The sequence below is a fragment of the Sus scrofa genome, chromosome 13 (assembly GCF_000003025.6).
Source record: "Sus scrofa isolate TJ Tabasco breed Duroc chromosome 13, Sscrofa11.1, whole genome shotgun sequence".
Lineage (NCBI taxonomy): Eukaryota > Metazoa > Chordata > Mammalia > Artiodactyla > Suidae > Sus > Sus scrofa.
In genome coordinates, this window is record NC_010455.5 from 130,374,720 (window position 1) to 130,399,531 (window position 24,812).

The 24,812-nt window shown below is 40.1% G+C and overlaps 1 protein-coding gene across 3 annotated transcripts in view; it reads right to left on the reverse strand.

The window, feature by feature from the left end:
* The window catches only part of ATP13A5 (ATPase 13A5), a 113,861-nt gene that overhangs the window by 68,038 nt on the left and 21,011 nt on the right, over positions 1-24,812 (reverse strand). For 2 of the 3 annotated variants that reach the window (XM_021070061.1, XM_005670077.3), the window contains 4 exons: positions 16,010-16,079; positions 12,416-12,550; positions 2,765-2,837; positions 1,690-1,818 (listed from right to left, as the gene is read on the reverse strand). In XM_021070061.1, the coding sequence (XP_020925720.1) occupies positions 1,690-1,818; positions 2,765-2,837; positions 12,416-12,550; positions 16,010-16,079 (407 nt within the window). The remainder of the gene's footprint in view (positions 1-1,689; positions 1,819-2,764; positions 2,838-12,415; positions 12,551-16,009; positions 16,080-24,812) is intronic. The other variant, XM_021070060.1, reaches the window with a different exon arrangement.

Sequence of the window (24,812 nt, forward strand, 5' to 3'; positions counted from 1 at the left end):
ATTATGTGTGTCTATCTCTAAAATTCACTTTATCAGTACTTAGCTTTTATAGATATTACTGCTGGTGACTTTATTTTTCTTCAAACAACCCCTCAGAAAAGCCACTGACCATTTAAGGCCCTTTTAGGTCAACTTTGTTCAAAGGCAGCACTGATGCCATTCCTAATTCTCTGGGATTCTCTGAGTTTTCCTGAGAATCAGGGTAAGAACTGTCCCGCAGGTAAGGAGACCCAGGGGAATAAGTCCCCTGTTTTCTCTCTGCCACGCTCTCTGTCGCCTTGAGAGATGCCATTCTCCTGCTGGGAACGCGAGATAGTTGCAGCCTCTGAGTGAAAAGCATGGTTTTCTTGGGTCTGCTGTTTGCACTTGGAGTACTATGGAAATATTCCAGATGAAGATATGATCAGTATGCAAATCCTCATTGCCACCATTACAAGGCAGTTAGATTTTAACACATTAAAGGGGTATTTTGTAATTATACTGAACATATTTATGTTTACTACATTTGCTCTTCTCAATTTTAAATTAAGCCGACCCATTTTTAATGGGGAATCTGCTTATGTTGAACAATTTAGGAATAGAGAATGACTCTCTTTATATTTAGGTGATGTTAAAAAATCTTTGCGCGTCTGTGTTTTTTTTCTGTCTTGACACCTTTGAAAACAGAAAAATGAAACAATTTGTAAGCACAAAAGACAAATAATTTCTTCTTTTTGAGTTTCCATCTAGTCTCTCCTACTTTCATTAAGATGCTCTGCATATTTTCTTTCTTGCCTAAAGAATATTTCCTCAATGGTGCCTTACTAATTACACAAATTCAAACAGACAGCACAAAGTTCAAATGAGGACAAGGACAGTTTATGTAGTAACCAGAAAACCATTTTTCTGCTCGGTGAGATCAACTTGAAAACATGATTCTAAAGAACAGAACTGTTACATTGTCTTTCTGGAAGGTTCAACTCAATCTCCTTCCCGGTGAAGGCTGGGGCTCTGTTTTCCAATTGCAGAGTACAGGGCTGGCTAAAATCTCTATGCCCTGCCAATTGTGAGGTGGCTGTTAGCCTGCGTTTGGTTGGACAAGTGAATAAACCATTCTCATATTTATAGAGATGGTGCATCAAACAGCATGGCTCTCTTACCATCCTCTGAAATCAAAGCACCCTATTCATCCCACTCATTAATGAAGCCCCTGCTCTATTAGTCTTTTCTTCAGGTTTTCTGTGTATTGGGGCTTGATTCTTTTTGTTTTGTTTTATTTATTTATTTTTTTTTTGTTTTTTAGGAATGCATCCACGGCTTATGGAGGTTCCGAGGTTAGGGGTTGAATCAGAGCTGCAGCTGCCAGCCTATACCACAGCCATAGCAACGCAGGATCCAAGCTGCATCTGTGACCTACACCATAGCTCTCAGCAATGCCAGATCCTTAACCCACTGAGCAAGGCCAGGGATTGGACCTGTGTCCTCATGGATGCTAGCCAGATTTGTAAACTGCTGAGCCATGAAGGGAACTCCAGATTCTTATATTCTCAAACTTTTTCTATTTTGCCTGTATTGTTTCCATCTTCGTGAAAAGTCTGGGTGTGTCTCTCTCACTACATTTCAATGTTTCAGCATTGGTACAAAGCAGGTACTTTCCTAATTTGGCCTGGCTCTTGGATCGAAAGAGGAAGCTCCATGACAACTGCCTACCTGTGAGCATGCCTTCATTCACCACACAGCTCCCATCAATCAGAACAGCATCGCAGGGCAATGAAGATTTTCCTGAAAGAATAAGAATATCTCCGGGAACCAAGAGACGGGATTCCAGCTCCTGTAAACCTGCACAACAGCAACGTCTTCATGACTAGCTGAAATTTTCCTGCTTTTACTTAAGAATAAAAGTGACTGAGATCTCTTATCAACCTGTTGACCAAGAACTACCCTGCATGCTCACCTGCTCCAGCCCCTTTCCACTCAACTGCAGGTGCCCAGGGAATCAGGATGAGGGAGTGGATGCTTGGCCATAACAAAGGATTTGCTCAGCAACAAGGTCCCATTTTGATCCCAGTACCTGGGACAGTGCTCTGCCTACAGAAGACACTCAAGAGCCTTGGGCAAAGGAGGAGTGCCCCTTTGCTGCTGCTTACTCTCTTTCATTGAGTTCTGGCTCCCTGTAGCACCCTTTATCCTTGGACTGGGGCCTGTGCAAACACTCCAGAGAATTTCTGCTGCCCTGGAGTGCAGCTCCTCACTCCTTGCTGAAAGCCATGGCCACCCCCTCCAGGCTGGCTCATGGCACATGCCAAATATCCAACTAGACATCTATAAGCCTCACTCAAGCCTGGGTTCCGGATAACAGATTGAAATGTATGGGATGCATTTCAAATGTATGGGTCTATCTGGGATAGTTAGGCAAATCAAAACGCCTTAAGAAGGCTAACCCAGCAGCATTTCAGGGAGGGAAGTATGGAGGACAGAGGGAATTTGAAATAAACCAGACATTAGATAGAAAGGTTCAATTAGGGCTGAGCGTGAGGCATGCCAGGCATCTGGGGTACAAAATTCAAGGAGGGGCTCACTCGCAGGATCCCACAGGTGCAGGCCAGCATTCTCATGAACTTGCCTCCTTAAACTTTGCATCTATAATGCCTTGTTTGCCTCACCTTAGCCCCAGCCCTTGGTTTAATCAGAAAAGACTTTTTCTCCTTGACTAATAATCAAAACAAATGAGACTGACTCCACTCTGAATAGTACGATGCTGAAGATAATGAAACACATCACTTACCTTGGCCTTTTACACTGATTGTAACCTGGACTTTGTTGTGATCCTCCACAAGTTTGTGCAGCTTAACTGATTGCTACAAATTTAAAGTCAATGTTTAAATATTAGATCATCCACACTGCAAAAACCACCTGATTGCAATACCGTAAGTGCTGAGTCTGCTGTCACAGCCAAATTGATTGTGGAAAAAGATTCAAGTTCAACTTTCCATGCTCCTGCTTCCTTGCCCCCACCCCCACCTCACACAACTTCCTACTTACAACAGCAAATATACTCATTATTTTAATGCTATTCCAATCCTGGGAAAAATAATGCACAGCCACTACCCCAAGGTAAGGAACCATGGCTTAACTTCCTGAGAACACACAATTAGACTGGGGAAAAGCAATGGGACCACAAAGAGGTGACTCTCCTTCTCTGTGTCTCTGTTGCCCCATCTGTAAAACAACAAACCTGAATTTGATCTGTAACAGCCTATGAATATTTAGGTTATATTTTGATTGTATGTGGAACAGCCATCATCTTCTTTATACACTGGTGGGATTTTCACGTTGGATAATTCTGCAGACTGGACTCGCGCTGCTCTGCTTGGAATCCTAGTGCTATCGCTTATGAGTTATTTTAGCCTGTTTAACTTTCCTTTCCTCATCTGAAGGTGGAGACAATAACAGTACTTATTTTATGTGGTTGTTTTAATTTAGTTCATTCTTGTCTTATTTTTTTAATTTTTAATTTTTTTCTTTCAAGGGCCACAGCTTTGGTATATGGAAGTTCCCAGGCTAGGGGTCGAATCGGCGCTTCCTCTGCCAGCCTACACCACAGCCACAGCAACACCAGATCTGAGCCCCATCCATGACCTGTACCACAGCTCATGACAATGCTGGATCCTTAACACACTGAATGAGGCCAGGGATCAAACCTGTATCCTCACGGACCCTATGTCAGGTTCTTAACCAGATGAGCCACAATGGGAACTCCCATGCTTATTTTATTTTCATCCTTTCAATAATACTCATTACTGTAGTAAGAGCCCAGTGAGCACTGATGATTAATAAGAAAGTTGTTTTAAAAAAAAAGTTGTCTGGAGTTCCCGTCGTGGCGCAGTGCTTAACGAATCCGACTAGGAACCATGAGGTTGCGGGTTCAATCCCTGCCCTTGCTCAGTGGGTTAACGATCCGGCGTTGCCGTGAGCTGTGGTGTAGGTTGCAGACGCGGCTCGGATTCCGCGTTGCTGTGGCTCTGGCATAGGCCGGTGGCTACAGCTCTGATTCAACCCCTAGCCTGGGAACCTCCGTATGCCGCGGGAGCGGCCCAAGAAATAGCAACAATAACAACAACAACAACAAAAAGACAAAAGACAAAAAAAAAAAAAAAATGTTGTCTGATTTCATCAGCTGGAATGTTTCACTTGAGGCAGAACGCACTGACATACGACCCTATGCAAAGCAGAGTAAACGGAAGCAGCCTAGAGAAATGGAGGTGGCATCCCCTGAGATGACCCAGGGGACAGGAAACAGAATGAGAAGGGATGTGGTCCACCTAGCTCTTTACACTGACTGTCAGGAGTGCCATCAGGCAGAGGGCGCATGATGCGGGACCAACTGGCACATCCCTGGAAGGCACTGCCCCCTCTCTGTACGGATGTCAATTATGTGGATGCCTCTAAGTAGAAGCAGTCTGAATATTGTCAGCAGTACTTAAACACAGCTTAACGTAATTCAAATATAGCACTTTTTCTTCCAGGTGTTAGAGTAAATTATTTTTATCTGTTTTGTTGATGATTTTTAATGTTACAAATGTCACTGGGCTTAGACAAGCATTACACACAATTATGCAACTTTCCTCTTGAGAGAACATAATGAGTTCGGTGTTAATATTTACATGGAACAATTTATTATTTCCTTCAGTTTTGCATGAAAAGCCAAACCTCAATCATTTGGACCAATTGAGTGGAAGAAGTGATGTTACTGTTAGGCACATATTCATTGTCCTCACTTGACTTCCTGGGGCTGCCTGCTGGGACATTCATTTTAACGACGGGTAACAGTGAGAAAGTGGTTTGATAGCAAGAACACTGGATTCAGTCAGGATTCCTAAGTGGTGCCTGCTTAGTACCTGCTAACCTGCCAAGTACGTGTATACAAGACATTTCACCTTATAAGTTAGTTATTTCCTCTGTAAACCGGCAACATTGAATTGGATCATTTTCAAATTCCCTTAAACCTCTAAAATGACATGATACTGATTTATTTTGCTTATAAGAGATTAACTTAAAACTCCCAAGGCTTCACAGAAAAAATACCCAGGGTCTAACAGATGATTCAATTTATTACTTTTAAACAGTTTAGAACTTTATACAGCCACTATGTGTTAAGTGCTATTTTAGGCACTTGGAATATATGGCTTGAGTTTTTTTTTTTTTAATCCTCAAAATAACCCTATGACGAAAATATTATTACCTCCCTCGTACATATAACAAAACAAAAACAAGAAAACAAATAAAGAAAGAAACCTACAGGGGCTTGAAAATGTTAGAGTAACTTGCCTACAATCATTTACTTACTAAGTATTAAAATCAACAATAGGAGTTCCCTGGTGGCTCAGTGGGTTAGGATCTGGTGTTGTCATCGCTGTGGCTTGGGTTTAGTCCCTGGCCAGGCAACTTCTGCATGTTGTGGGTGTGGCCAGAAGAAATCAACAATAAAACCAGGTTCACTGGACTCTAAAATCTTTTCTGTTGATGAATTTGTTCTCTAAAAGTGCTTGAAAATAACTTTCGTCCTTTAAGAAAATAAACATTCCTCCTTATAAATTTCTTTATTTTCTTGTTTGGCAAACTCTCTTTGTCAATGACATACAATTCCAACTTTGCTTAAGAGGATGATAACACATTTGGAAGTGGTGAAGTTTGAGTTAATAATGCTTGACTGTAACTCTCAAAACTCATTATGGCATAAAGCTGGATTTGTTTATCAGACTTAGCATTCTGCACAAATGGCCATGCTTCCATGCCTTTGCTCAAGCTATTCCCTAGAAGGTTCACCCCAGTTTTTTATTAGTCAACTCTTTCTAAGTCCTTCACATAAAGCCCTGCTCAAATGTCACCTCCATCCCTAACACCCCCAGGAAGAATTAATTGTTCTGTTCCCTGTATTTCCACCTGTTTTAGTGTATAGATCCCATTCCATTACAGCTGTCTGTTTTCTTGTTGGGTCTACCCTGCAAAATAGGAGGTTCAAAGATAAGACTATGTATTCATCTATGCATCCTCTATAATGTATCACATAGTAGGTCCTCAGAAAATGCTTATTTAATTGAACTGAATTATTCTTCTTCTCTCAACACCACCACAGTGGGATAATGTAAGCATCCTCTTTGAGCTAATGTACTCAGAAACTCTACAAACACAGGTTTCTATGACAACCAAACAGCTAGGAGAAAGCCAGCGTTGTGATGCTTTTCATGATTTCGAAGCTCACTGCCTGATTTTCATTAGGCCCCCTCTGATTCCTCCAGTTCCTGTTCAGTGAGACCAGGATCAGTTTCCAAAACTAATTTGCATATTGCTATTATTTGGCGTCTCTTGCTGTGTGTCCCTCTGTTTGCAGTGGCTGGATTTCCTGCAGAGATGAGTAATAAGGGCACTAACTCAGGTGTCTCTTGATCCCAGCTCAGTCCTGAATGAGGCAGAGTGCTACGGGCCAGATACAGTCTGTGCTATTGCCAGCAGCCACGGAGTGTGAAATACAGTTCAATGGAAAGACAGGTGAGTGCCGAGGTTTCCACTTATGCTTGCACCAAACTGGTTAGACATGGACTCAGCGAGTTCCTGGTGTGGCTCAGTGCAAATGAGCCTGACTAGTATCCATGAGCATGTGGGTTCAATCCTTGGCCTGTCTCAGTGGTTTAAGGATCTGTCATTGCTGTGGCTGTGGCATAAACCATCAGCAGTAGCTCCAATTCGACCCCTAGTCTGGGAACTTCCATATGCCACAGGTGCGGCCCTGAAAAGCAAAATAAATAAATAAATAAGAAAGAAACGGACTGCAGTAGGGAGTTTCTTAGCTTAGGCAAGGTAACTTCTCTCTATGTGACTTGATTTGGGGTTAGAGTGGATGCCAGAAGACACCTTATTCCACTTCCAACACCTCCCCTCTTGCAATTTACAAAAGCATGTAATTTTCTAGCATGGTTTGAAGATGGCAGTAGATGCTCCTTTTTCCTTTCCTCCTCCCTAAATCTGCTTTTTGTTATCAAATTATCAAATAATCATTTCCAACAGGAAGCTCCCAGGTTACTTTGAGGTTTTGCTCAATGGGACAGAGACCTGACTTGGAGTCAGGAGAAACCTGAAACTAAGGTCTACAAATGCTGTTCCCGGGTGAGTGTGAGCTGTGCTTTACCTCCCTGACGACCCCGCCCCTCTCTCACAGATGGCGGCAGGAAATATCATATGTTACCATTTCATAGTTTGCCAAGCCTCACCCAAGCACATTCATTATATATGTCAGAGCTTACTGCAAACTGTAAAGTGCTAAGCAGATATTGATTGTTGAGGACTTGTGATTGAAACTGCAAAGATACAGTTTCAGGAAACTGGCTCATTTTGCATAGCGTTATAAGATGCCTTGCAGGTTGGGTCAGATAACCTTTTACTAACAAAATGCTCACTGCTAATGTGATTAGTATCTTCATTTCAAAGAAGTCTTTCTTTGCAATAATGCCATGAAGACTGAAATTCTCATGCCAGTCATCGTTTTGAGTAATGGCACTCAGGGATTTTTTAAAATGTAAAATCTGAATGTTTAAATTCCATTAAGGATTTTAAAATAAATATTAAGTAGAGCACAAGCAGAAAAAACAGAATACCTAAGTCTGGAACAGGAGAACATTTATAAGCAAAATAAGAAACCCAGAAACCATAGAGTTTAAAAAAAAGGGCATGTTTAAATAGACATTTTTAAAAACAAAATCTGAAAAAGTCAAAGTCAAGCGAAAAATATTAAAAAATAAATTTTTTCACATATATTATGGGTATAAAGAGGCAGTTAATTAAAAAATGCGGATCTTTTTTAGGCAAAGGAAAATATGTCTAATCTCACTGATAATCAAGGAACTATATATTAAAGCATCAATGAGATGCAATTTTAAAAAAAATATCAGATTGAAAATTTTATTTTTTTAATTTTTTTTTTGTCTTTTTGCTATTTCTTGGGCTGCTCCCGCAGCATATGGAGATTCCCAGGCTAGGGGTCCAATCGGAGCTGGACCACAGCTCATGGCAACGCCGGATCGTTAACCCACTGAGCAAGGGTAGGGACCGAACCCGCAACCTCATGGTTCCTAGTCAGCTTCGTTAACCACTGCGCCACGATGGGAACTACAGATTGAAAATTCTAAATGTCAAGATATAACACCTAATGCTGGTGAGGACCTGGGAAAATAGATAGTCTCATATGTTGCTGATAGGAGAATGAATTACTTCATTTGGGAAAAATAAATAATATTACAGTATTTATTAACATCCAAAATAAACATATTTTTTGATTCATCAACCTGGCATTTGGTTGCTTTGCTAAAAAAGAAAAAAGAAATGAAAACACTAATATGTAAGGATACCCTATATTGTAGTTAAATTCAACATATTTGTGGTGACAAAAATTGGAGAAGAAACCCCTTCTTTTCTATAAATAAGAGAATAGTTGAATAAATTATAAAACATAGAATATCACACCCATTAGTTTTAAACATGATTTAGAATTATTTATAATGGTGGATGGCCATTATATATATTGCAAAGTGAAAAATGCAAGTTCCATATTAATGTACATGAAACAATTCTCTTTTGATAAAACAAATTAATGAATATGTAAGTACGTCTCCATATAAACTTGTATTTCTATGCAGTTTATAGAGTGAAAAGAGTGCAAAATAGGTTCAACTGTTGATGCCATTAATAGATAAATAAATAAATAGGTGTATTTGGGGTCTTGGTGCTTAAATTGGTCCTTTGGTGGATTCTTTTGTAACAGCTATTATTTAAGCCTTTAGAATGCATCATAATCACCTGTTATGAAACTATTAAAAAAAAGCAAATTCCTGTTATTATACTGAATATTCTGGTTTAATAGGTCAGGAGTTCAGGAGCTCAGGAATCTCAAGTAATTCTCTTACTGAAACATTCATTGGCCTCTAGACTTTAGAATCAAACCTAACTCTTTCTATAATTCTTCCTCTTCTCCTACACAGGAATTTCTAAATTTGTTTGGGGTTTCCTTAAAGAAGGATATACCTGAGTTCCAAATGAGGGAATGGGCATTGTAAAGGAATTTTTAAAAAGGCTGAAATGTGTCATGAAGATACAGATGAATAATGCATAGGACAAAGGCAATATCTAAGTTGGGAAACTAGGTGGAAACACTCTAGGGGATGCAGTCTATCAAGGAGTAGCACCATATTTCCTTAGGACAAACTGATTGCAAGGAGCAGAAATGTATTAAGCTGGTTTTAGCAGAGGATGAGAATCTGTGAGGATTCAGAGATGTCTTATGAACCCCAGGTGGGAAGTGCAGCCAAGTCTCCCAAGACCTCTGAAAAGGAACAGGAACAGGAAGTGCTGTGAGGAACAGGTTACAGTGACTCTGATGGACTGCGTATTGCTCATCCGTGTCTTGCTGTGTATTTGGTTCACACGTTTTCTCTCTTTCTCTGCAGAAGTTTTTGTTTTTCTTTGCTTGTCCTTCCATAGACATCAAGGGTGGCAGCCCAGGTCCTAGCTATACATCATTTCTCAGATCACCTTCCTAATAGAGCATGACCAGCAGCTACAAGACCTTATTCCAGGATCTCAGGCAAAAAGATATGTCACCATCATTCCTGTTGATAGATTGGCTTCTATGAGAGCAGGTGCCCCCTGTTCCAACTGGCTGTGCCACTGGAGGGAGAAAGCCACATGGAACAAGCCAGTTATAGGCTGCTAGAGTTCTGGGGGCACCCAGTTTTCAGAGAAGAAAAGTAGGGATGGAGCACTTGCCCCCAGCTATGTGTACCTCGTTCCCTACCTGTCAGAGAATAAGAAGATGGGAAAAGTAACCCAAGTTCCTGGGTCCAGTTCTTGGTAAAGCCATCTGTTCTTTATGTCCTTGGGTTCCATGAGCTCTTGCAACATATTTATAACAGATGTTTCTTGTGATTAAGGAAGTTTTTTAAAATGTCTATTATTTGTCTACATTTTGATTGAGTAGTTTATCTGGCTAGCCAGTGCCACATTAGTAGGGTCCTATAGGGACTGACTCCAGTCTATAACACAAGCTCCCACATTCCCAGTGGCCAGAAATTTGCTCATTAGTGTTTTAAAGTTTTCAAGGGCTCATTTTCTGTCCCTTACTGGTGGCTCTGACAATATACTAAAAAGGCCCTGATAGAATCCTAAAAAGGTAGGACCTGAATTTAACCTCCACCATTTACAACCGAGGATAGCGCGTCCAGGGAGAGGAAAAGAGTTCCCAGAGTCACACAGTGAATGAGCTAGTGGTCAGGGGCCATTAGGAGCCCTGTCCTGGGGGTTGTTCCTGTGCGACTTCCTGGCTTGGGTTAGAGCTCCTCCCTTCAATCTCTGTGCCCCTCCCATCTTTCCATTGCCTAATTTCCCCACTCCAGGAATAGTAGTAAAAACAGCAACATCCATATCCATGATACCAAGAAGTAACATTTGATGAGTGCCTACTATGTACCAGGAACACAAGTACTTCAAATGCATTGTTTCATTTACATCTCTAAACTATAACACTGCAAGCATGCGTGCGCGCGCGCGCGCGCACGCACACACACACACACACATTTTATACATGAGGAAGCTGACTATTAAGATATCAAGTTACACAAACAGGAGTAGCTAGGAGAAGATTGTTACTGGACTAGATAATATCTCCCTGCCAAAGTCCTCAGATGGTTCTGTACTTTTCCTTGGAACACTGAAATGAGTTGTGATAATATAGTCAGGGGACTGTGTGTATATGTCTTCCCAATAGAATGAAGCACATGGGAGAAGAAGTTTATTCTCTGATCTTTAACATCAGCCGGAAAGCATATGAGTAGCTTAGATATTCTATTAAAGCAAAGATTTCTCAAAACCTAAGATGTAGAAATTTGATTTGGGGCCTCATGTTTCATACCTCTATCAAATGACATGGGTAAAAGTTTGGGACACTATAATTTGTTTTCTACTGTGGCTGAGCAGAATGTGGAAGATCTTTTATTTTCCTGGTGTTTAGTTTCCTGCTTTATTCAAATCTAGAAAGACAGTCACTCTTCCCCCTGACTTGGCTGCCAGACAGAAAGGAATTGCCATCATCAAAGGCAGATTACTAGTCACTGTTAATATTTTTGTGATTTAAAGTGGTTCATGAAGAAACACACTTGGGTGCTCATTTTTAAAAAAGCAGAAAAAAAAAAGGATAACAAAAACAAAACAAAACAAAAAAACCAAGTAAACAAAACAAAGCCCTTCTAGTCATCCTCTAGCTCAAAGAGTCTCCATTCATGCAACTTTTCATTTTCAGGTCCTGTTTTCTAACTCTTTAGATATATACTGCCTTTCCTTCATGATTTTTAATCAAATGCTTCATTCAAAATTTATAGGATTTAAAACCAGATTAAAAAGCCAATCTTAGACCTAATATTTGCTGAGTGACTGAAATAGAGTAGATCTCTTTCAGTTGGGCTTGTTTAAACGCCTCCACGGCTGCCTTACTGACATGTGCCCAGAATTTACAGGCAGTTAAAAGGCATCTCTCCTCACACGTGCAGGTCTGACTTTCTTCTCAAGCTCTGTGTCTCTTTGGAAAGGGCTTTCTGCTAAGGAAATACTGTATGTGCAATAGAATTTAATTGACGAGGAGCCAGAAGCCCTGACTCTGTCACAAACCCACTTTATGACCTGAACAAGCTCCCTGTATCTTAGGTTCCTCTCCTCTAAATGAACTTGAGACTAGGTAGTTTCAACAGTTTAAAAGAGTTAACAGGTTGACCCAGGGGCCCCTGGTCCCTGTGTCTAAAATGCCAAAGTCATGGTCCAGTTTTCAAAAGTACGGAACAAATACAGTGAGACACCTTTTGGAGGTTGCCTTGTAATTTAATCTTATGAATCTTAAGCAAAGGAGCAGAACATTTTCTAGAAAGATGCTGTGGGGAACTGAGACATGGAGGCGCTGTGGATTTAAAAGTAATATTCAGCTAGATTCCATTTCCGAACATGTTGCTATACCATTTATAAGACTGTTTTTCTTTGAAAGGAAGATTTGTAAATGGCTATGAGATGAACAATGATGGTAAGAGGACAGAAAGGTATTATGACGTCATCATTAATCCATCACAATTTTCTTTCCCCCAAACTCAGATTTGGCCTCAGAGTCCTTTTAAACATAGTATTCATGCCTTCAGTTGATGATCAGAGTTTGCAAAGACATTTAAATCTGCCTGGTATTCCTGAAGCCCTCCTCCAGAGACCCCATATTTAGTTAAGCCCTTGCTTTTTCCTTTGTTATGATTTATGTTTAACAAAGTAAGTCTTTGCTTTCAGTGGAATTGTGATAGGTTTTTCTTCTTGTACAGCCAGAAGCCAAATAGACTCCAACTGTGATTTCTGTTCTTACCTGTCGCAAATCATACACAGTTAAGACAATGGAGATGACAGACAAGATGATGATGGCCGTTGCATATTCGATGTAACCTTGAGACAGCCACAAAGTTAGGGTAAAAGCTTGAAACACGTAGAATGGATTTAAAACCTGCAGGTACAAAAATAGCATTTGGGTCACTTGCATGGACCTTAGTGGCAGTCAAGATGATATCATTTCTTTATTACAGAATTTTTTCTTCCATTTCTACAACATATTACAATACAGCTTACTTAGAACTCGCTTAATTTCAGTGGAGACAATGTCAAGCACACAGAGTGTGATATAGTAGAAACATATTTATTTTAAGCACACAGAGCCACATCCACAAATCATCATTCTTATTTAGTTTTTTTTTTTTTTTGGCTTTTTAGGGCCACACCTGAGGCATATGGAAGTTCCCAGGCTAGGGGTCGAATCAGAGCTACAGCTGCTGGCCTACACCACAGCCACAGCAATGCCAGATCTGAGCCGCGTCTGCAACCTCTACCACAGCTCAGGGCAACACCAGATCCCTAACCCACTGAGTGAGGTCAGGGATTGAACCCGAGTCCTCATGGATCCTAGTCGAGTTCGTTAATGACTGAACCATGACGTGAGCCCCTTTAGTTTGAATTTTTGAAAATATTTTACCAGTAACAAAATCTAACAACTTTTCAAAATAGATTTATCCATAATGGAGGAGAAACGCTCAGATTCTTTTAAAAACAAACTTCAATTTTGAACCTCTTATTGCAGGTTTCTTTTTCATGTAATTACAAGCTGCAGATATAGACAAGTTGTGCAATGAAAATTAAAGTTTCTGCTGTTATCCAGGTCACTCATTTAAAAATAACATACGCTCACATCACAGGTCTCAGCAAGATCCTCTGAGAGTCACTGAAGTCAGTAAGGCCTTTTCTTGAACAAGGAAGGACAGTCAGGGAAGAGAAGTTTTATCCAAAGATGTTTGAAAATCATGTGCAGGAGTTCCTGTGGTGGCTCAGTGGTAATGAACCCAACTAGTATCTACGAGGATGCGAGTTTGATTCCTGGCCTTGCTCAGTGAGTTAAGGATCCGGCATTCCTGAGAGCTGTGGTTTAGTTTGCCAAGGTGGGCTTGGATCCGGTGTTGCTGTGGCTGTGGTGTAGGTCGGTAGCTGCAGCTCCAATTCTACCCCTAACCTGGGAACTTCCATAAGTTGAGGATGCAGCAGTAAAAAATCTCCCCCCCCAAAAGAAAGAAGAAGAAGAAAGAAAATCACGGGCAGAATGTATCACCAGCCCCAAAGCTGGTCATCCATGCAGTTATTTTTGGTCTCAATAATATCTTCAACTTTTTTTTTATTCCCTTAATTGTCCCCATTTTGGGTCTGCTAACTTCACTATTAATAATAATAGCAGAGTGCAAACCCAAGAGCTAGAGAAGGTCACATGACTTACATACTTATCATGAATTAAAGAGTCCATCTGAACAAAGCAAGTCTCTTTTCCTGGTGAAGCACTCTTTGTAATTATAATGAATTAGATAAAATTATTACCTAAAGCCAGTGCTGCTCTTTTTTACCTCCATTTTTTGTAATTCTCTAATATATTAAATAAATTTCTACCTTATTCCTAAAAATGAACTAACATTCATTCCTAAGTGAATAAGCTATATCTTAAAATTTTTCTGACCACCTGGATATATATTTTTTTTACATTAAAAAAGCTTATGTTCTTTAATGTTTTTATCATTTCCACTGCAACATGAATTTCTTATAAATTATAGCTCTTCTCTCTGCTTGGCATAAAATGGTTTAATTGCAGATTATGCATTTGTGATAATGCAATATTGAGTGTGTATAAACTCAGTAGAAAATTGGTGAAATACCTCTTGTAGGAGAAACAATATTCTTATTCTTATTCAATATTCTTATTCTTATTCAATATTCTTTTGAAATCAAATGTGAAGAATTTTTTTTTCCTACTAAAAGCCTAATAAATAAGTGCCAGAAAATATTAGCTCTGCTTTCAAAACAGACCAGACTGACACTTGAAAGAGTCTTGGGTAATTTGAAAATATACTTGAATAAGAAGTTTAGAAAGCAAACTACTTTTTTAATAGTAGGAGAGCCTGAGCATATGTGGAGGCATGTCATATATGGGGACTCTCAATACTTTCTCATCAATTCTGCTGTGAACCTAAGACTACTCTAGAAAGAAAAGCCTACAAAAAATTTATTTCTAAAAATGACCACGCTAAAAACCAAAGTGACCATCTTTGTGCATTAAAAATGGACCAGAAACATGCAGCACTGACTGGGGACTGACAGATCGATCTGTTGGATGCTTGAAGGAACAAGTGTCCCATAAGAGACAGGGAACAAAAACCAGGCTTACTGCAGAAAACAGAGCTGAATGTGATGAGGCCCACAGACCTATCCCCACTGACACACAGACACACACACACACACAAAGAAAACTGAGCTGAGGCTGAGAAGTCACAGCCAGCAAGGAAGGGTTCAGGTTCACCAGCAGAGGGCAGCATGGGAGAGACAAGTTTGTGGTGCAGCTGTGAGCCTGGCCAAGCCCCAAACTGACTCAGGGCCTGCATCTCACAGATCCCAGAGGAATAGAGCACAAACTTCCAAGCGACGCCCCAGTTCTATACTGGGGACCCCTGGGGACCTGTAAGAACCACCAAAGAGGGAGAGTGAGCACAGAGAGAAAGAGAAAAGTGGAGGAAGGGAAAGCCCTATTCAAGGTGAGCTTATCAAAAATAATAATTTTAAAGCATACAGAGAAAATACACAAAAAGCAGAAAAATGGTAACAAAGGAAGAGGTCACTCTCAAGAAAATGGATATAATAGAGCAATATAAAAACGATCAAAATTATACTTTTTAAATCATCAAAGAGATCATGAAGTAATAATATCGCCAGTTCCACCATAACCACCATCAAAAACTGAAGAAAACAAAACAAACAGGAGATTAGGAAATAGGAATCTATCTCTCACACTGGGAAGGGATTTTTTTTTTAAGTGAATTTGAATTAAAAACAAGTTGTTACTGAAAAGGACCACCAGTTAGAAATCCTAGAATTAAAGTATATATATACTTAAACACATAAATATATATTTATTTATTGAAATAATGAAAACCTCAATAGACAGGAAAAGCATAAAGTCAATGGGAATAACAAAAAAAAAATTTTCATGAGGAGTTCCCGTCATGGAGCAGCAGAAACGAATCCGACTAGGAACCATGAGGTTACGGGTTCAATCCCTGGCCTCACTCAGCGGGTTGAGGATCTGACACTGCTATGAGCTGCGGTGTAGGTTGCAGACGCAGCTTGGATCCTGCATTGCTGTGGCTCTGGCGTAGGCTGGCAGCTGGAGCTCCGATTGGACCTCTGGCCTGGGAACCTCCATATGCTGCGGGTACGGCCCTAAAAGGACAAAAGAAAAAAAAAATTTGATGAAACACGAATTTTGTCCACATCAAAATATCTACATATTTAAGATTTCCCTGAGTGCTAGAAAGGAAAAAGGAAAAAACAGGCATTTGTTTTGTTTTGTTTTTTTCCAAAAATAAATGAGAACAGTTACCTGTTTAACAAGCAGCTTCCATATGGGTTGGATTTCAACCTCGATGGCATTGGGCCCGCATACTAATCTTCTGTAGGAAATTGATCATCTATTAGTGTTACACCTACAAGCTCATCAGTAAGTGAGTTCAGGCCACAGTAAACAGAAGTCCCTTCTCTACCCTTTAGAGATTTTGTGCTTCAATCAAAAATTAATGCGCTAATCTTAAAACATTCATATATTTTTAAATGAATGTTAGTACATGATGGACAAAGTCGTTTTTCTGGTTAAAATATATCTTAAGTACAGTACAACTCAAGAATCAAAATGAAGTTAGGCAGTTCTTTAAAAAAAAAAATACTTTGATTACATTCTCAGAGCAGCTAAGAAGACACAGATATGAAGGTGTCCTGGAGTTCTCAGGCATTCTAGATGGCTCCTGGTGTTGAGAGTATGTCTATCTTACCTTTGTACCTCCAGCACCTAGGACAGAGCCTTAGTATACGAACTTAATAATTACATGAAGGAATGTACCAACAAAGTGGAAGATCGTCTATGGGCTTCACCGCTAACACCTTGTAAATCTACACATGTGTGCCTTAAAATAAGAGGCTCTCGTGTTTACATAGCAATTTACAATTTACAAATTTCTACAATTTTCAATCTACAAAATTCTGTTATTGGGTCATCACAACAGTAGAAAGGAAAGAACTGATATCCCCACTTTGCTAATGAGAAGAACTACTCTGTATGGGTGTTTTGACAAAGGTGCACATATCTGATATTAATCATGACAATATAACTTTAAAGCATAGAGGACAATGTCAGAAACCACATTTAACCTTTTATATACCCTTTTCCCTTTAGTCATTACATTATCCCTATGAGATTATGTATTATCATTTTTCATATAAAGAGTACAGGTTTAGATGAACTAAGAACTTTCCCAGAGTCTCAGAGCTAGACAGAGACAGAGCCAGGCTCCCCACCGTGGTCTCTATGACTCCACTCCACATTCTGCCTCAGGACCCATGATGCAAATCTGCATGATGGACTTTTGGTCCATGACAGAGAGAATAGTCCAAGTTTGTCTGACTTCTAAACCGTGCTATTCCAAATAACATCATCGCTTCTGAGTGTCAGCAAGGACTCAGACCAAAGTCTTCTGACTCTGCACGAAAACACTGTGGCAGAGAGATATTGGAAAGTAGTGAGATCAAACAGCACGTGCTGCTATGTTAGGGACTTTGGAAGTCCCTAAGTGTCACACTGGGAAGAGGTCATAACTCAAGCCACTTTGGTGGTTAGGATTCTTTTCCAGAGTCAGATGAAATAACCTGTTTTAAGCAAGTGTCAGAACTTCTCAGTACCCTGAATTTGGTTCTCTCTCTCTCTCCTTGGAATACACTCCCTGCATCTTTCACTTTGTTAATGCCTACTTAGCCTTTCAGATCCAAATGTGATAATAGAGCCTAGCGGTCATTGGGATAGATAGGATAATAACTAGCTAGTTTAGAAATCCCACTAGTGGATCATAGATAGCGAGGGAATGTTAAGGGGTTTGGGGAGACCATTGTTTGTTAATGATCACTCAAGAAAGCAATCGTAACATCATGAAACCAAGCAGACTTGCTTAACAACAAAACTAACAAAATACATTAGGTCAATGACGCCTGCATCCTGCTGGTTGAGGTCAGTAAGTTAATGATCCCTAGGACATGTTCCTCTGTGTATACTAAAAATAAAAATATAGGGGAAAGGTGACATTCTAAAGTAGAAGACCCTCATTATACTAAAGCCTGAGATGATTTACCATATTTTAGCATATGTTACCACCCTTCTGCCGATTGGAATTGCACCCTGACAGTCCTAGTTTGATCGTGCAGGACAAAAAACGCCCCCACCCGACATGGAGGAGGAGCTAATGATGGAAGCTTGAGGTCTGCTCAGGAACGAAGAAGAGGGTGGTCTTCTCCCCTCCCCACTTTTCCTTTGATCATAAAAATTTAGCCCCCTAAGTTCTAAGGGCAGAGCCCTCTTGCCTGCCCACTTGTATCCTTCACAAGCATCCTATACTAATAAATCACTTCTTATCTATCAATTTGCCTCTTGCTGAATTCTTTCCATATCAAGATATAAAGAACCTGAGCTCTACAGAGTCCTGAGACATGTTCTGCCACTTCAGTGATTGAGAAGTTTGAGATCCAACAGACCTGGGCTTGAGTCCAGCTAAGCCTTCCTACTTGCTGCTTTCTCCACCCAGAACCAGTTTCCCCCACACCTCTGCATGGCTCCTGCCCTCTTTTCATCCAGGCCTCTGTTCAAATAGCCCTATTACAATTCCATTTAAAATAGCTACTGTGGGATGGATTGGGAGCTTGGGGTTAATAGATGCAGACTATTGCCTTAGGAATGGATTAGCAATGAAATCCTGCTGTGTAGCACTGGGAACTATGTCTGCTCACTTATGATGGAGCATGATAATGCGAGAAAAAAGAATGTATACATGTATGTGTAACTGGGTCACCATGCTGTACAGTAGAAAAAAAAATGTAGTGGGGAAATAAAAAATAAAATAAAATAAAATAGCTACTGTGACCCCCTCCAACTCAGATTCTCTTTATCTCCTTAACCTATCTCATTTTCTTTTATAATGTATTTGATCATCTGAAGTTATACCTTATTTTTACATGTTAACAAGCATACATGTAACAGACTGTATCCTCTGCTATAAGCTACTAGAGGCACTGGTATTTCCTGAAGGCCTAAATCATGGCCTCATTCATACACTTGAAAATGGTTTGTTAAATGAATGAATGATAAGGAGGCGTGAACCTCAGTTCCTTTATTTATAAAACAGGTTTAATAATACCTGCCTAATAAAATTGCTATCATTAGCATATGACATAAATAAGTAAAGAATTTAGGACAAGAGGCTAAGACATGACAAGTTCTTAGTAAGTGGCAGCTGTATTTGAAATCTTCCCTATTCCCACAGGCACAGTGAAATATTTTTTTCTCTTTCAACACCCTTCATTTCTTTCTTTCTTTCTTTTTGCTTTTTAGGGCCGCACCCATGGCATAGGGAGGTTCCCAGGCTAGGGGTTGAATCGGAGCTGCAGCTGCCAGCCTACACCACAGGCCCGGCAACGCAGGATCTGAGCTGTGTCTGCGACCTACACCACAGCTCACGGCAATGCTAGATCCTTAACCTGCTAAGCGACACCAGGGATTGAACCCTGGATCTCATGGTTCCTAGTCAGATTCGTTTCCACTGCGCCATGACAGGAACTCCAACAACCCTTCATTTCTTAATAACAACACATAACTTTTTAAATTGTAACATGTAGTTACATGTCTTTCTCCTCAAATTTCCTAGGCCGTCTTTAATTTCAGGGAGGGAGTTTTCTCAACTCTGTTTATTTAGCATCTAGGAGCACAGTGTCTGACACAGAGAGTGCTTCCTAAATATTGGAATTAATTAAGGGGGACCTTTGTGACCCATGACTAGAATACTGTCTCCCCTCACAAGGGGAAAATCCAGTTCACAGAACTACAGCAGCACACAGGCTGTGGCAGTCAGGTTAGAAAGGAGCAAGCCAAGGGCATGGTGATCTTTGTCTTGCCTTGTCTGGTGACATGGTTTCTGATATTAATATCAAGGGAGAGGGGCTCAGCTCTCATGAGGACTGAGATCCAGCAGATTGATACTTGCCTATAGATGATACTTCTTAGGGCTTCTCTGGGCTGTTTGCATAACAGCATGGCCTGCCCCTTGCTGCTTTTATATTTTTCACTATCTTTTGCCAAAAAGTATCATGTGTCTAGGAACTGTGTACTCTTCTCAAATTCAGTGCAAGCCAAGCTGTATTTTCAGGGACATTGACCAATGGCTAAGCAACTGGAAGGAATAAGAGGCTGGAAACTGGATCACATGAACAAAGTTTCAAGGAACAAAGGATATAACATTCCTTGACTCTAAAAATCTGAGGAAGAGTTGTGGTCATGGCTCAGTGATAACAAACCTGACTGTGTTCATGAGGATGTGGGTTTGATCTCTGACCTTGCTCAGTAGGTTAAGGATCTGGCATTGCTGTGGCTACAGTGTAAGCCTACAGCTACAACTCCAATTTGACCCCTAGCCTGGGGACTTCCATATGCCATGGATGTGGCCCTAAAAAGAAAAAAAAAAATCTGATGAGCTGACAGGGAAAAGAAGCCTTAGACTTATTCCAGGTGGCCTCATAAAACTAAATAGTCTGAATGAAATTAAGTAGACTTGCCTAATATTCAGAACTATTCATTAGGGGAATAATTGCTTTGGAGGTAGAAGGTCTGTCTCCAAAATAAACTGAAGGATTTCTCAACAGGGAAGTTAAGCATTTCTGTCCTGGCTATGAGCTATGCTTGAAGGAGCACTGAGTTTTCTGACCACCATGAGATATGAGTAAATCTGCTGGAAGATATTTATTCCTGAAAAACCAAGCATGAATGACTAGGAATATTTTCTTTGGGGATGGTCTAAAGAAGATAAATGAATGAATCATTCATTCATTAATTCATTTATCAATTTATTCACCAAATAATTGTTGACAGTTTGCTGTGTGCTAGGCCCTTTTGGTTCCAGATGGGGAAGACTAGACTGAGGGTCTGTAAAGAGGCAGGAAGATGATGCCAAAATCAATGGTGAGCTTCTTCAAACTGCACACAACCACTCTGCTTCCCTTTTGATAAGCCACCAATAGAGTCCTTGGCAGGGACGGAGGCCTGCAGTTTTCCAAACTGTTAATGCTAAGCTAGGGGATTCTGGCATGGCCTGTTTCCATGAACTTTGGAATTTTTAAGGAGCAGGTTTATTAGAGTTTGAAAAAATTTCCCAGGTGGTTCTGCTACCTAATCCCTCACTCCCCTCATACACCTGCTTTATAAAGGATGAGAGACTTAAGAAATTCACAGATGCATAGAAATGCCATCCAGTGGCTGGCATTTGAGCATGGTTATAGAGTGTAACAGGATGTTGGTTTTAGAGCCCTCTCCATTAAAAAGTAACAAAAACAGCAAAGCTGGTACGTTTTGAGAAATTACTTTCAGGGGGAAAAAAATCCCTATTTCAGCAGTGCTTAAACCTGCTTATATACTTTGTAATTTATACAGAGAAGATCCATTGTACAAATGACAGAAGTCATTTTATTTCTTAGCATTAGTTCTCATCTGTTACCTGTTCACTTCTTTCATTTCCTAAAGCTCATTTCCCGATAACCTCAGGGAAAGTCAAGTTCTTGCAGGATTTCCTGCCTTATATGTGAGCTAAGTGAGGTCAGCTTTTTTGGGAAAGTGCCTGAAGCATTCCCAGGCATAAAGATCCAGAAAGCAGGGGATCAAGAGGGCATCTGGATGGAGGCAGGAGTGGAGAAATCCATGCAGGATCTTTCCGGGGAGACCAGGACCTAAGCTTACTTGTGCTGCCATGGAGTTTTGCTCTGAAGCAAGACAGTGGAGTTAAGTGATTCTATACTTTCAGTGGACCCAGATCCATAGAACTGTGGGTTATATTTTTAAGTAAGTTATTTACTTCTAATAAAATTCTAAGATTTGAATCAACTTTATTGGCTTCCAGAAGAGTGAGTGAAGCCTGTCCCCTCTACTCCAACCAATCCTTCCTTTCCCAAAGGACTGATCTGATGGTAGATTGTCTATACTTGGGCTATTTCTAGGATGGGGCTTTCCAGGGGATGAAGATCATGGTATATAGCATGGTTTCTTTTCTGACTTTTGCTTCCCACAAGACCTAAGGTATAAGAGAGTAGGGGTTCATAGTAGCCCTAATCTCTCTCTCTCACCTTCTTCTTGCTTCATTTTTCTCTCTTCTCCTGCAACAACTTCCACCAGCTTGGAGCTGAGCACTAATGGCAAACATACCCTTTTTGCTGCCTGTTACTCAGATTTCTTTCCTCTGTACTAACAGGCATGGCTTTTTTTCTCAATGATGTGACAAATGTGGAGAAATAAGTTTGTCCAGCAGAATCATCAAGCCAATTGTTAGGACCTTTGCACAGCTCCACATTCAGTGATGTCACTTGGCAGCTTGAAATCAGCCATGGCTGAGATATTCCGATTGTAGAAATTGGCAAGCCCTACCCATAAAAGCCTTTTTTTTTAAATTCCAGATCTCTAGGTTACTAACAAGGCAATTGTTCTGTAGATAACCCCTAGTTAGGAGGTGCCTGGATCTCTACTGCCAGAATGTTCCCCTTCTGTTTTCAGGATGCTAAACAAAGAAGGCTGGAGTAGGATGGGCTGAGTGAAAAGATGAAGAGTCACTCAAAAACTGGCCTAATAAGATCACTTGGATGGATGGGGGATGAAGTAGCTGTGTTTATTCCAGAGGGCCCTGTATCCCTGAGGTAAGAGAATTACCCCAAGTGTCTGTGAACCTGTATAGGACAGGCTCTCAGATGGGAAGTTGTATTCAGTTCATGAATGAGAGAAGATGGGGGCAGGAAACCTCCAGGAATGATTTCTCTATCTTCTTCCTATGCCCTCTGACATTTTCTCTCCAGGGTAAAGTTGTCACTCTCGATATTTTGATTTGTTTGTTGAGACCAAAAAGTGAGAACTATGTGCATCTGTGCATTTTCTCTTTGTGCATCTGTGCATTTTCTCCTTGTGTCTGGCTGCTAGGAAGCCTAAAGGAGGAGGTTGTATTTATTTATTTATTTATTTATCATATTTTTTGTCTTTTTAGGGCCACGCCCATGGTGCAATATGGAAATTCCCAGGCTAGGGGTCGAATCAGAGCTGCCGCTGCCGGCCTGCACCATAGCCACAGCAACGTGGGATCCGAGCCATATCTGCAGCCTACACCACAGGTCACCTCAGCTCACAGCAACACTGAATCCTTAACCCAATAAGCGAGGCCAGGGATCAAACTCACCTCTTCATGGATACTAGCTGGGTTTATAATGCTGAGTCACAACAGAACTCCAAGGAAGAGGTTGTGTTTAGATTCCTTGGCCTTTTCTGATTAGAGATTTTTGTGTATCCCCCTTCCTTTATTGCTTATATTTAGTTCCTTGCTTTCCATACAAGCAAGCTCAAATTCATTTAGGAAATTGATATGCTATCACTCAACCAACCAATCAATCACATTTAATTTTTGAGAAGTGTTTAGTCTTACACTAAAAAATAAAAGGTAAAATTGGGGGGTATGCTTTATATTCTACATACTCTATTTATTTGCTAAATAGAAAAACCTGCAAAATAAAATATGACTATATATGTTTCTAAGTTGATTGTCTCCTCTATTCTTCATATTTGGAAAACTATACTCTTCGTCTTGCTTATTAGATTGTCAAGTTCTTTATTGTGTGGACCAGATTTAAATTTAATTATGTATAATGTTTATTAAAGTTTGGTACTTGATAAATGGGGCCAAATATGAGGTAGCTAGACTGATGGGAAATCTTTCCTGTGGCAATGGTTTCCTGGGCAGAGTATATATATATATTCATCAGCTAGATTTCCTAAATAGATCAATCCTTTAAATGTCTTGTGCTTAATGCTAGAAAACCAATATGTTTTAAATGACTTTGAAAACTTTTTATAGTTCTGTGATTTAGGGATTGTATCTGAAATCTCATATAATGATGCCATGTCTAAGGCATTTTGTAATATTGTCATCATCTAGATGCCTGGTTCAGTTTTCATAGTGTTTAGACACTGGGAAAACTTGAAAACAATATCAGATCTGTAACTTGCAGGCTTGATGTGAATGCAAATCATGGGGGTGCTTGCAAAAAATGCAGTTTTTTTTTCTCACCACTGCCCCAGCTTCTGCTTACTAAATCCAAATTATGGAGGAGAACCCAAGAACCTGTATTTTAAGTACCAGATGGCTTCTTAGCTTGAGAATTTGTGTTTCTGACTAACTGTGAAGAAGGTCAGGCAGATCTTTCTTCTTGTCCCTAAAACTGAGCAAGGAATGAAGGTGATTATTAAGATGCTTGGGAAGGCTTGCAATGGTTTACTTTTGGAGTCACCAGGATTTGCCACTTCAAATTACAAGCGAGGAAAGCAGAGACTCTAGGTCACTATAAGTGAGTCAGTGTAAGGATTTCCTGTGCTACTGTTAGACTATTATTTCCTAATCTCTGTGCATCTATATATCTCCTTCTCACAGTTGGACCACTATTCTTTGTCTCTCTTTTCCACCAGTCAATTAATTTCTCAGGGAAGATGACCAAGTCTTATTTATCCTTAGAACCTAATGCCTTGCAAAATGTGTAGTATATTTAAAGGCGTTCAGTCAACAGATCAATGACTGCATTTATTTATTCATTCTTTCCACACACATCTATTGAGCATCTACCATGAATCAGGCACTATTCTAGGCTCTGTAAATACAGTGGTGAATGACACAATTAACTGAGCAAACAAAATCCTCATCTCCAGGGCTCATTCTCCACAGTAAAATGCAACAATTATATTGTCTTACAAAATTGACAGCCTTATATTGCCAGGGGATTTGGAGGATTAAGATGCTGATGTTTATGAAATGACTCAAGATTTTTTTTGAGGAAAGACAACACAGAGAATACAGTTCTATAATCCTGAGAGAAAAGGTCCAATGTTATTTGATCACATCATTCTTTTAGTTTTTTCTTTTCATTAAGTTGTCTAAGATGAGAATAATTTAGAATATCTCTCTGATGCCAGTAAAGGAATGAGGGTTATATGAAGTTGAGGAAGCATAATGTCAACAATTCACTGATTATAAATCATTTGATACTTCAGTTTCTGCTGGCAGAGTTTACTGAGGGAGTAC